This window comes from Pectinophora gossypiella, chromosome 4 (genome assembly GCF_024362695.1).
Source record: "Pectinophora gossypiella chromosome 4, ilPecGoss1.1, whole genome shotgun sequence".
Lineage (NCBI taxonomy): Eukaryota > Metazoa > Arthropoda > Insecta > Lepidoptera > Gelechiidae > Pectinophora > Pectinophora gossypiella.
Genome location: NC_065407.1, coordinates 2,264,142 through 2,278,257, shown reverse-complemented (window position 1 = coordinate 2,278,257; position 14,116 = coordinate 2,264,142). Strand labels below are relative to the sequence as shown.

Sequence of the window (14,116 nt, the reverse complement as noted above, 5' to 3'; positions counted from 1 at the left end):
AGTTCAATCCACTTCACTGCTTCCATTAAATTATAGGAGAGATATGCACGTCAAAATGATGCCAATAAATCTGCTTCATATCCCGTCCGTTCGAAAGTGATGCTAAAAGGGGGAAGTTTTGCTTTTTTTTTTTGACGTGACTTATTGTAGATTTGCCGCAGATGGCATTAACTACTTGGCCGGACAAATGGGGAGCGCTGAAGGCTCTCACCCGGTACAACGTTTAAGACAACAGGCCTGAGGGTGCCCAGTTGGGCGCGAACCTCGGCTCAGGGCGTCGTCTGAGAGGACAAATATTTGAAATAATTAATCGACCCTAGTGGGTCGATAGCGATAAGCGCTGAATGAGGGAAATCGTCGACCACGCCGGCGGGGTCGGTATCGGGGACCTGAAGTGTTTGGTGTCGCGAGCTGATTGGCTGCCTCTATGGCTAGAGTGATCGGGTCGTCGGGAAAGGAAGTTTTGCGCCACACAGTATTACGTTAGATGGAACAGATATAGAGTAAGGACACACCGCACCGTGTGCTGTGGATACATTACGACGCCTCAGCGGTTATGCTGCGTCGACGCAACGCAATGATGTCAACGTACTTGGTGCCACGTCGCCGTCGTTACGTCGTACTTACATACTATATATCTCTCTTATTGTTGGCAAAGTGCCAGAAATCCTGAACAAGCGTGATACAAACCTGGGAATTCGTCCTGGCATTATTTGTTTTTGCTATTGGCAAAGTACACAAGCTGTAAATTTAATAGACTTTCCGTCTGTAACCAGGATTTCAAAGTAAACTCTGGGACTTAAGATGCAAGGTACAGTTTTGTCTTATCCTTGATGTCTCTTGTAAAGCTGCAAAAGCTATCTATAGTACTTACTGAACACATTGCTCATAATCATTTTAACAGAGATAAACTTTTTTATAAAATGTCTGATTGTCTCTTAGGGTTGAGACGCGATGGAGATACTCACGCGCTAATAACATGTACAGGCTGCACATTCGAGGGGCGCGAGGGGCGTCGGGCGGGGGGTAGCGGCGCGTGCGCACCTCCCGGCGGTCCGTACAGCACCGGCTGCAACGAGAGGGACCCGCCCAGCGATAGCGATGGCGGACTGGATAACCTGAGGAGTAAGTTATAAAGAATGTATTGCAATATAAACGAGAAAAGGAGAAAACAAAAAAAAATAAAGTCGCTCTATGCAATTCTAGAAATACCTACACGGTCGGACAGACGGACAGACAGACGGACAACAAAGTAATACTAAGGATTCCGTTTTTCCTTTCGATGTTCGGAAAGTTTCTTAACGTACATAACAAATAACATAACATAGATAGCCTATATACGTCCCACTGCTGGACACAGGGCCTCCCCTCAATCAACCGGAGGGGGTATGGAGCATACTCCACCACGCTGCTCCACTGCGGGTTGGTGGAGGTATTTTTACACGGTTAATAGCTGGGACTGTTGACGTGCCCTCCGAAGCACGGAATCAGCGTTAACGTTAGTGAATAAATGAACGTGCACATTTAAGTAATATAACAGAAACCAATTAGTAAATTTCCTCAACATTTAATTAGCCTCGTTCAAAATTGGACATGAAAAATGTGTGTGAAAAAAAATCTGGTAATTTTTCACGAGTATCAGGACGAGGCATTACCGCGCGTGACAAGCTTAATTAATGAATGTATCTACCCACTGAAAATGTTTACAACAGGGCCGTTAACAGACGCATGTCGGACTGATCCCTAATTGGGAACCCTGTCAGGGAGAAATGCTTCCCGAATTCAATCAAACCCGGCTGACAATTGATTTGGCCGTAACGGCCTCCGTGGTCCAGTGGTTGAGCGTTGGGCTCACGATCCGGAGGTCCTGGGTTCGATTCCCGGCGGGGACATATCACAAAAATTACTTTGTGGTCCCTAGTTTGGTTAGGACATTACAGGCTGATCACCTGATTGTCAGAAAGTAAGACGATCCGTGCTTCGGAAGGCACGTTAAGCCGTTGGTCCCGGTTACTACTTACTGATGTAAGTACGTAGTCGTTATATGAGTCATGTCAGGGGCCTTTGGCGGCTCAATAGTAACTCTGACACCAGGGTTGATGAGGTTGGTAATTCACCTCACAACCCACACGATAGAAGAAAAAGATTGATTTGGTTTTGAACAAATAACTGCCGCGGTAGCCCAGTTGGTAGAACGCTTGCCTCTCACATTGAGGTCGCAGGTTCAATCCAGCATAGGCCTAAACCAATGTTTGTCAAAGTTTTAGAATTCATGTTTGAATCATAAATTATTACGTGCTCAGCGGTGGAGGAAAACATCGTGAGGAAACGAAAATACATTTTCGGAGGTATGTGACCTAATCTGTATTGGGAAAACAGGCAGTCGCTTTTGTAAAAAGCTTGTAAATACTAGGTAGATGATTCGAACAAAATAAATGAAGAGTGATATTTCAAAAATTTTGACTCTATATTACTTAATCGTTGAGATTAATTCTCACAATGATCATTATCTCCCTAACGTTTTCAGAGGGTCCGATTACCTAACTCGAATATTTGATAGGTTTTTTGCGACTGCCTGTCTGGCTTTCCAACCCGAGAAGGGAAAACCAGCCCAATACAAGTTAGGTCAAATACATTTGTCGAAAATGCAGGTTTGGGCTACCACATCTCGTTGAGAATTGAATATCATTTATTTATATTCAATAGTTTAAGTTTTTTTTATTTTATTTTTGACTTATTTTTTTTTTTGCTTCTATGCTGTTCTGGGAGCAAATAAAAAACATAGAACACGTTCAGCTGCTTGTCTTCCCGGGCATGTCGTAAAAACCGACAGAGGGATTGTGTCCTCTAAGATGATGGACTAATGTTATGGGCGATAGGCTGATCCCTTATCACCATAAGGTTCATCATATCTAGCTTACGACACCGTATCAACAGTGGCTGCAAGTTGTCTTTGATTGCTTGTGGCTCTGCCCACCCCATTAGGGATTACGGGCGTGAGTTTATGTATGTATGTATGTACTTATTTTAGATTCGCCGCAAGTAAGATTAACTAATTTCCCGGAATAATAGTCTAATGTTCAAAAGTCAGGTGATTCAAGCCTGAGAAGTCCTTACCAAACAAAGGACAGTCTCAAAAAGTGATTTCGACAATGTCCCCATCGGGAATCGAACCCGGACCTCCAGATAAAGAAAAAGTAAGATAATTCCGTGCTTCGGAGGGCAGGTTAAGCCGTTGGTCCCGGCTATTAGCCGTAAAAACACCTCTACCAACCCGCATTGGAGCAGCGTGGTGGAGTATGCTCCATACCCCCTCCGGTGCCCAGCAGTGGGACGTATATAGGCTGTTTATGTATGTCATGTATGTGTTCAAAAGTCAAGAATAAGTATTCACAGTTCATATCTATCTACTGAGTTGGGAAACAACTATATGTCAAGATATACTAACTAATTATCTTCACACAGCCACCTCCGGCTGAGCCTCATAAATCCGAGGCTAAAATACGACTTTCACGGCAAATCCCCGGAAAAACCACATCGGATTATGCCAGTGGAAATGTTGCTTTATAAAATTATCACGTTTTTTTTATAAAAACACGGGTTACGCGATTTTACGATACATTTAGCATTTTCAATGACTGCACTTTCATTACAGCGGCGATTTTCTAGATAATTTTTGTCCTGGATGGCATAGCATGGAAAATTATACCATCTTACGGCCAAAATTAAAATGGCCGGATGAATGAGTCGTGTTAAGGACTCTCACCCGAGCCGGCATCAATATTTCGCACAGAGTTTCATAGGTATATATTTTTTTATAATTAAAATCCCATCAAAGCAATCGTTTCGAGCGACTCAATCAACGAATTTAATACCGTTCAAACAGCAAAGGGGTTGAGCGCCGCGTTGGTGATGCTTGCAAATTGTACGTACCCTCAACTGGAGTTTAGGACGCAAATTCGTTTTTCGTCTCCCTGGGGCTCTATTCAGAGTTCATTACTACCTGCCGTGTTTGCGACTGTGCGACCTTCCTTCCTCACAGAGCAATTCGATATCACTTTGATCTGCGGTAATGGGGCATAGGAGGCATGAGGAGCTCGGTGGCGCAGCGGTAAACGCGCTCGGTTTGCGATTGTTGAAGTTAAGCAACTTTCGCAAAGGCCGGTCATAGGATGGGTGACCACAAAAAAAAAGTTTTCATCTCGAGCTCCTCCGTGCTTCGGAAGGCACGTTAAGCCGTTGGTCCCGGCTGCATTAGCAGTCGTTAACAACCATCAATCCGCACTGGGCCCGCGTGATGGTTTAAGGCCCGATCTCCCTATCCATCCATAGGGAAGGCCCGTGCCCCAGCAGTGGGGACGTTAATGGGCTGATGATGATGAATGGGGCATAGAATAAAGAACACGTATATAACGGTAACATTTATGAAACAAATAAAAGAGAAGGTGCAGGTCGTGTCGTATCGGGAGGTGAAGGTTTTGGCGGGAAGAAGAGAGGAATGGCGATTACTCCACCGACAAGAGCGCAGCTCTTAAATAGAGAGAGAGAGAGAGAGAGATAGAACGGTAACTCTCCGCCCCATTCCAATTTTAGGTCTTACTTTACTCTTTACTCTTACGTCTTAATGGCCCTAAACCGCTGACGAGCAAGGGGGAGCACGCGCGAACTGTCTGTCCGCACTTACACGGTAATGCGACATTGATAAAAATGAGGTTTTGTAAGGCGTGTCCGGGTTTTGATTGGAGTGGCCATCTACCCAAGGTTTCCAGTGTCCAGTGTTTCCACAAACTTAAATTTCTTTTAATTTAACAGTTCTATTACTTCCGCACGATATCTCAGGAAGAGGAAATGACTGAAAACCGGCGCTGGATGGCGCCATAGCATGGCTCCGTCACAGCACAAGCTGAGCCATTTCCTTTTACCCGTATTCGTAATATTCATAATTACCTAGTTCTTATAGCAAATGTAAATTGTTACTGGCAATAAATTTATTTTATTCTTATTCTTATCTCTTTCTGGCTACAATAATGTAGGTAAGGAAAGGACGGCTAGACTAGACTAGATTAAACAGGCACCACTATTGCACAAACACACTAACATAAAGCAAAACACACACGCACAGAAAACAAAGAACAAACATACAAACAAACAAGTTCGTCTAAAGACGAGTTTTTTGTAATTATTTATTTTTATTTTGGTGCCATAAAGTATAATATCGTCCCCACCCACGCCTTCCAAAAGTCCGGGACTCCATAGTCCTAGATATGGAAATGACAAACATATTAATAATAAAACACTTTATTGCACACAAATTTACAAAACATAATATGATTATATATATAATGTATATTTGTTTGTCTGTTCGTCGACGTTTGGCCATTTTTTTCGACGTTTGACCACTTTTTAATTTTTATTTTATTTATTCATTTATATCAGACAATACAATAGTCCATAGATCTATGGTTAGTTAAGAGTGTTAGTAACAAATAATGATGTCATAACTAGTCATTCATCATTGCATATACACTCCATACATTATGCTTTGACGATTCATAAAAAGTATATCGAGTTAGATCGTCCATCATTTCGATATCACACGGATAGAATCGCACTGTGAGTACGGACGCTGTGTACGCAAGGAAAATTGCCACATTTAGTCTGAACAAGGCGTTTATTTGACACGACTAATTTTCTGCCGCGGAAGGATGTAATGTGAGCCCACGAAACTTTACAGCCAGTGAGCCGAGTACACAAATAATAGGTATTAGGTACGCAACATGATGTTACATGTGCCTGTTATTACTTAATACTTCTTAGTAATGCGGATACAGAAATAACACGGGATATTTTAACTATCTTCACTCCTTGTATTTTAATTCATTTTCCAAAAAATAAAAACACTTCTTCCCTTATCCTCTAACCTTGATATCCCACCATAGACTCGCCTTTCTTATTTTTTAAAACTGCCTTACGTCCCATTCATTAAGGTGATTCGTTTTCCATACAAAAGTTGATGCAGTGCTACAGGAAAACGGATAGAGGAATATTGTTATAAAACCGATAAATAGTAATATTTTGGTGTATTATTTTCGCAAACTAACAAAAATTTAGGGTCCGAATACGAGAAGTACCATATTTCAGACCCTCAATTTTGATCAATTCTACATTTGTAGTGGTGCAGATTACAGTGTATTTGCTGAGCGTGTAGTGGTGTCAATGTTAGTGTGTGTGCGTGATAGTTTTTTTTTTTCTCTAAAGGCTTTGACTACTAACTTGACAAGTGTAATAGAATGTCAGTGACAATTTATAAAGAGATTTTGTATGAATAAATAAAAAACTAAAAATATTACAATCTGAGAAAAGGAATATTGGAAAAATATTTTTGTTTTAACGCATATTTTTTAAACATTTTTAAATAATGGGTAACAAGTACCGTGTTTTAAAAGAGGACATATATTATAATAAAAAATCAATACATAAAATGACATGGCTGTATGGGCATAGTTCCCTTTGCCTTACCCTTCGGGGAAAACCAAATCAAAAAAAAGTTGTTGCATTTGCCGGCCTAAATAGTAGTCATTTATAATTAATTGTTTTTCCATCCAACATACAGATTTATTTATATTCTCTTTGCCGCGGACTTTTTGGTGGGACCGGGAACGGGAAGGTTGCTTTCTTCATTGAATAATCTAAATAATCAATACGAAGTGGTGTTTTGTGGTTAATGATCACATTAAGTTAGTCGGAAAACATTCCCGATAGTAGATAGGTAGTTGAAATCGGAATATTCAATAAACAAAGTGTACCTATCTATTTTCGCTTTGCGCCAACAAGCCGCTTACTTCGTTTGGGGTTTGGAGTAAGAGTCTGTGTGGGGGCTTAGGTTTCATCATTTCATTAATCATCATCAAGAAAAAAAAAACACAAGACATGGCTGTATGGGCATAGTTCCCTTTGCCTTGCCCTTTGGGAAAAAAAAATAAGATACATTTTGAAATTCTTATGTATAATAAACAAACATCACAGACATCATGACAGATCTAAAACTAACGAAAATCTTTTTTCTTTTTTCTATTTGACTTATTTATGAATTTTAATCAAGAAAACGTGATAATAAGTTCGACAGCAACCAGTTCAGGTCCCCGAAACAACCCATTTCAGGCCGCGTATATATGGAAATACTACTTCAACACGTCCCAGCCTCGTCATTTTTTAACGTCCTCGTTAAAAAAAACGTCCTAACCTGAACTAATTAACCTAACAATAAACACCACGCGTAAATATAAGTCCAGAAATGCGCTGCAAGTCGTCTGGACTGGGCGCGAAAACAACATAAAATTCGATTAGCTGCTAAGTGTCCCGCATGCTATCACCAGCTGTCACTGACATACGTATGAAGTCCTGCGGATTTTATTGGAACTAAATGACAAGTCATAATAATTATATGCGGATACTGCGACATCAGCGCCGTGCTTGCGGGACGTCCTGAAGCGCTATTACATCTTTCAAACGCGATGCGTCAAAGTTTGAACCGACGCAATTTAGGAAAAATGTACCTTATTATTACTGTACTGTGATCGTTATTTGTAAAATCATACAATACATATACACAATTCTTTATACACAATATAATTATTATGACATATTGTGGACTTTCCGGTAGACCTACAAAAATGGAACAATTCAACCATACGTTGTTTTGTTATATCTCAATGGGCTCAGGCAGCGTTTTCGCCGAAAGCTCCAAGTCGGCTATATTTGTAACGATAATTATGTTTGATATTCATCATCATTTTTGAACCATTTTATAAAAAAAAAATACTTGTATAAATTATATACCCTAAAGCACGCCCATGAATCACTCTACTCATTGGTGAAAACCGTATGAAAATCCGTTCAGTAGTTTTTTAGTTAGCCGCATGTTCACTGATGCGATTAATGCCTGTTAGAATTTTACAAAATAAAAAATACGGAAATTACGGAAGGTACTTTAGTGCAAAGTACATTATTGTATAATTATAATATTACTGGTAAAAGTGATACTTTTTGAAAATTCCGTAACAAATAAACGGGTTCGCCAAATTCAATTGTAAAAAAAAATACAAAAAGTAAAAACAATTAAAACATGCACTTGGGTTTGAACCGTGAAACTTAAGAATGGCGGCGACTGCTTTACCAAATGCGCCATTTAGAAGTTAGAAGTAGACTTCAAATTATGCATCTCTTTTAATAGCTAACCCAGTTCGCATGTGTGTGTGACAGCTTCGTGTTTGTACACAAATTGAAATGACACCAACTTTTGATGCAATGTTTTAATATGATATCTGCAGTAAATACTTCAAAATTGTAGCTTAACTTAAAGATAATGTATGTAAGATTTCGCCACCTAACGTTTCACTGGGTCAGAACTCAACACTAAACGAATAAATGGAAAAAAATACGAAAAATGCAGAAATAACGCCATCTGCTGACGCAGCGTTACCTAGCTGACTGACACGCATCACCTTAACCATCCTCAATTCGTACTATAAACAATCAAATCCCCATTCATTATCCGTCCATAGTATTCTCACTTTCATCGAGTAATGAACGCACCTCTTACTACGTTCCAGGCTAAGTTCTCAAAAAAATATATAGATCGCGCTGTAAAAAAATCCTTCATGGATAACAGACAAATGTCTCTTTTAACTTATTTTTTTTTTGATATATAATGGTGATACATATGGTGTCGTAGATTTTACCTAAATAAACTTTTTTAATATTATTATTATTTTTATACAATACAACTCATTATCATTCTGATCAAAATAAAGAGATGCAATATAGGTACCAAAATAATTCTATACATAATGTGATCCAAATATCAAACAACAAAAATAATATATTGTTTAATATTATTAAATATATAATATATTAATAAATATATTAAATATATTAATATATTATTGTTTTTATAAAAAAACAATTATCTTTATTAATATACTTCTGTCATTATATTATATTTTTTAATAATTAGTTAATAGGTAATTATCACGTTAAATTGGACAACGCCATCTATATTATTTTTGGGGAAAGTAGCCTGGAAAGTCCCTCATTGGGACATTGTCATGAGCCTGCTATGTTATATTAATACCAGTCCCTTTCCGAATGAGCATTTAAATTATTGAGATATACAATCCGGTTGCTCCTATAGGTGAAGTTATAAACTGTTTATCACCTCGGCGCTGTACGCAACAGACGGATAGACGCCGCAACATTTTTCAAAAGTTTGCGCTACGAAATGTATAACAAGAATATATTTATTTATACAAGGTGTCAGTGACATCATAACGTATACTAAGGGGGAAAATTCAGACCATGATTCTGAGTTAATAACAAGTGGAATTTTCCGTCGCAAAATTAATTAATTTTAAAATATTTTCAATTCTATAATTTTGCGATGGAAAATTCCACTCGATTTTAACTCAGAATAATGAGCTGATACTCACCAACCCGCATTGGAGCAGCGTGGTGGAGTATGCTCCATACCCCCTCCGGTTGATTGAGGGGAGGCCTGTACCCAGCAGTGGGACGTATATAGGCTGTTTATGTATGTATGTAATGAGCTGACCCCTCTTAGTATTCGTTACGATGTCACTTACACCCCATACGAGTACATACAGGTAGCCATACAAGTAGGTATGGGTGTTAGTGACACCGCACATTGGGTCGAAAGTGCTATTGCAGGGACTTACGATTCAACTTTCGTTTATCACATATTTGATTATGCCAATCGATAGAGCTAATCAAACACAATAAATGTTATGTTAGGTCATTTTTTCCTAGACTTTATACTTTGGTCAGAAAAAAACATTTTCTGTTTTTTTTGTATGAAACGTATCAAAGACAGTTAAATTTCTGCCAAGTCCATACCGATCCAGCTGCGAGACCTTATTTTCTGTAATCTTTGTCTAGTTGACTACTCAAATGCAAAATCAGCATCTGCCTAAAGTTGCAATTCTTTGAAAGAAATGGGTCAGAAAAGGACAAAAAATTCAACATTTCAAAATTCAGTTTTATGTTTTATTAATTTATTATAAGGTTAGTTCTATGTTAAATACTATACAGAAATACATTACAACACAAGTGACAAAGTTAAAATGAACAAAAAAATATTTTGAAGGTACCTACCCAGAACATATAATTAATGAATAACCTTTACTTATGGTTTTTCGTTATAAAATTTCTCAAAATAATTATCCTCTATAGTATATCACTATTGCTCGCCATAAATTGTGACAATACATTCTTACAACTCTTATTAATTGGTTACCTACATAAGTTTTAACAAGATAATAATATAATCTTAAGAGATAAACAAAAATATACTAAGTACTTAACTTGTAAAAGACAAAAGATATTAAATACAAAAAGTTAGCCATTATTTTAAAATGCTATTCACTTCACTATCACTAGAACTATCTTCTAAATTACTTATGTCTATAAATTCTATATCAGATTCAAGCGGATAATGCAGCAAAAGCTCTCTGGCTTCGGAAGAAAGAATCATTCCCTTTTGCTTTGTCATTCGACGTCTAAGACTCGTTATCACTGGATCAGAAGACAATAGAAGATTATGCAAAATGTCTTCATTTGTCGCTGTCCTACGTATTTTTCTGAAAAGGTTCTCTCTGTATTTCCGGAAGTCTTTGTTACGAGCTTCTGCTGCTTCTTCAGATAGTTTTCCTATAATATCTTTTGTCTTTTACAAGTTAAGTACTTAGTATATTTTTGTTTATCTCTTAAGATTATATTATTATCTTGTTAAAACTTATGTAGGTAACCAATTAATAAGAGTTGTAAGAATGTATTGTCACAATTTATGGCGAGCAATAGTGATATACTATAGAGGATAATTATTTTGAGAAATTTTATAACGAAAAACCATAAGTAAAGGTTATTCATTAATTATATGTTCTGGGTAGGTACCTTCAAAATATTTTTTTGTTCATTTTAACTTTGTCACTTGTGTTGTAATGTATTTCTGTATAGTATTTAACATAGAACTAACCTTATAATAAATTAATAAAACATAAAACTGAATTTTGAAATGTTGAATTTTTTGTCCTTTTCTGACCCATTTCTTTCAAAGAATTGCAACTTTAGGCAGATGCTGATTTTGCATTTGAGTAGTCAACTAGACAAAGATTACAGAAAATAAGGTCTCGCAGCTGGATCGGTATGGACTTGGCAGAAATTTAACTGTCTTTGATACGTTTCATACAAAAAAAAACAGAAAATGTTTTTTTCTGACCAAAGTATAAAGTTTAGGAAAAAATGACCTAACATAACATTTATTGTGTTTGATTAGCTCTATCGATTGGCATAATCAAATATGTGATAAACGAAAGTTGAATCGTAAGTCCCTGCAATAGCACTTTCGACCCAATGTGCACCGCAACGAATACTGAACGGGATGGTTCAGATCATGATTCTGAGTTGATATCAAGTGGAATTGTTATCCGTTCCATACTGTTGCAACGGAAAATTCCACTTAATATCAACTGAGAATCATGATCTGAATCAACCCTCAAAGTTTTCGTTACGATATCACTAACAGACTGTATATACGACACCATGATAGATTACTTCCCACGAGAAAAACATAAATGGTGGATCTGTTATGTTTTCCTCATACTATAGCAGAAAATAGGGCCGAGTGCCGAGGTTTTTTTACAGACTCTGTCCCCCTGTTATACAGATTGTGAGAAGCTGCTGTGATTTCAGGCGGATGAGACGTTCCTTATATTAGAAATGACGCTTCAAAGCGTAACTATGTTACCTACTGATAAAAGATATTTTTAAATTTTATTTTATTTATTTTTATTTATTAGGCACATCAACAGTACAAACACAGAACAATTAATATAAATTTCTTAAGGCTAGCACTGGTGTTTGCACCAATTACAGACGTGCACAACTTATGTAATTAACATGTATGTATAATTTGTTTTAAGTTAGTTAGAGAACAAAAAAAAAGGACGGAATAACAAAAAGTATTAAAAGTTACAGCCAGGCAACACTCCAAAAAGAAGAAAAATAGGTACAAGAAAAAAATACTTTTTTGGAAAAAAAGAAGGAACCAGTTAAATTGAATAAAGAATAACAGTACGCACCGGGAGGCGAAATAGATTTACCTCACCCCCTCTGGGTCATACTTTAGTCTAAATGGCCGTAAGCTGCTACAAGGGGGAACGCGCGCGGACTATCTGTCTCCTTCGCACTTACGCTTGATTTTGGATGGAGTGGAGTGATCGGGGTAATGTTCCTAGATTATTTCTGGTAGCTTCTTCTAAAACGATTCTCTTTTTCTTACACTTATTGTAGGTAAGTAAAGGACAACTTATAGAATAGAATAGAATAGAAAAAGTTTATTATAAAAGGACGCCACACACAAAAAAAGACAACAACATCATATCAAATTTCCACTAAAACAAATACAAAAAAGCAAGACGGATGTTTGTCGAAATGACCATAAGGTGATGGTGGACGTCCTGAGATAAAAGGGCCTCACTCAGCACAAGTCGCGGCGTGAACCACGACGCTGATATTATGTGGACCCTGTTGGGTGACGCACGAACATCGTATTTCATAAACATGTGTTAATGGTGTATATATTCAAATTCAATTCCAAAATATACATTATAATATATACCAAATTATATTAATAGAATTAGAGTGTACATAGACAAATATTATCGCAAAGATATATACGTAAATACTTAAGGTTAGAATAAAAAAAAAAAAGTTATTACTATAGGTAAAACTAGTAAACAAATGTAATAATATAAACAAATACGAATTCCATGAATGTGTATTGTGTAGTCTGTCTGTGTTAGTACCTATATATCGCGCGCGCCGCACCCCAATTCTAGCTCGGTCGGTAAAGTAGTTTGGTTACTACTAGTACTTACAAACAAAATATTTTTTCCCATTCGACCGCCGCGCCGCCGAACGGGCACGACGTGTTCCCAAAGTAAAGCGAAATTATAGCACACTACGACCATGACTGTATTGCTAACAGTAATTTAATAATACCTCATAGGCGATTCCATATGCACGCGATGCGAGGAGCAAGACGGCGCCGGCTGCTGGTGTATGGGGTGCTGCGGTATGGGCGGGGGGCTGCTGTGCCGGCTTAGGGTCTCCGGAGACACCAGCGCAGCCCCCGCGGAGGCCGGGCTCGGTAGCGGCGGGGCGCTGCCCCCGGATATCTCGGACTCCGCGAACGTGCCCCGAGACACGTGGGAGCCGCCTGACATGTTGTTTGCCGGGATCGAGTAGCAGCTGCAACAAGGAATAAGAATAAAATAAATTTATTGCCAGTAAAAATGTACATTTGCTATAAGAGCTGCAACTGAACTGATTTGTGTGCAATAAAGTGTTTATTATTATTATTAATAACTAGGTAATTATGAATATTACGAATACGGGCAAAAGGAAATGCCTCAGCTTGCGCTGTGATGGAGCCATGCTATGGCGCCATCCAGCGCTGGTTTTCAGTCATTTCCTCTTCCTGGGATATTGTTCGGAAGTAATTGTCAACGATATACAAGGATATCCGTGGGTTAATAATTACATACATAAGACCACGTCTATTTCCCGTTGGGGTAGGCAGAGCCCACGGAATTGCACTTGCTACGATCCTGACACACCACTTTTCCTCCTTCCATTCTCATCATACCCTCCTAAGAATGAGGTTTGGATTTTAGTAGGACATTCGGTCTTAAGACTATTTGTGATATCGTAACGAATACTGAGGGGTATATCAAATGGAATGTCCTGTCGGAAAATTCATGAAAATTTAAGTGTTTTTTTTTTTTTAATTACTTTCCGTTTCATACTTTTCCGACGGAAAATTCCACTTGATATTAACTCAGAATAATAAGTTGAATCATCCCTCGAAGTTTTCGTTACGATGTCACTAACACCCTGTATTTGTGCAATTCTAGAAGAAAAAGCTACAGAACAAACGCAAGATAACATTTCTTAGCAACCTAAGTGCAGAAATTAATTAACTTCGTTCAGAAAACGAAAGAGCACCCAGAACTTCTTTAAAAGAAGTAAATTGCAATTA

The 14,116-nt window shown here is 38.0% G+C and overlaps 1 protein-coding gene across 4 annotated transcripts in view; it reads right to left on the bottom strand.

Annotated features, from left to right (window-relative positions):
- Nucleotides 1-14,116, bottom strand: part of LOC126366220 (proton channel OtopLc-like) — a 136,704-nt gene that overhangs the window by 30,384 nt on the left and 92,204 nt on the right. For all 4 annotated transcript variants that reach the window (XM_050009249.1, XM_050009251.1, XM_050009250.1 and 1 more), the window contains 2 exons: nt 13,078-13,326; nt 969-1,118 (listed from right to left, as the gene is read on the bottom strand). In XM_050009249.1, the coding sequence (XP_049865206.1) occupies nt 969-1,118; nt 13,078-13,326 (399 nt within the window). The remainder of the gene's footprint in view (nt 1-968; nt 1,119-13,077; nt 13,327-14,116) is intronic.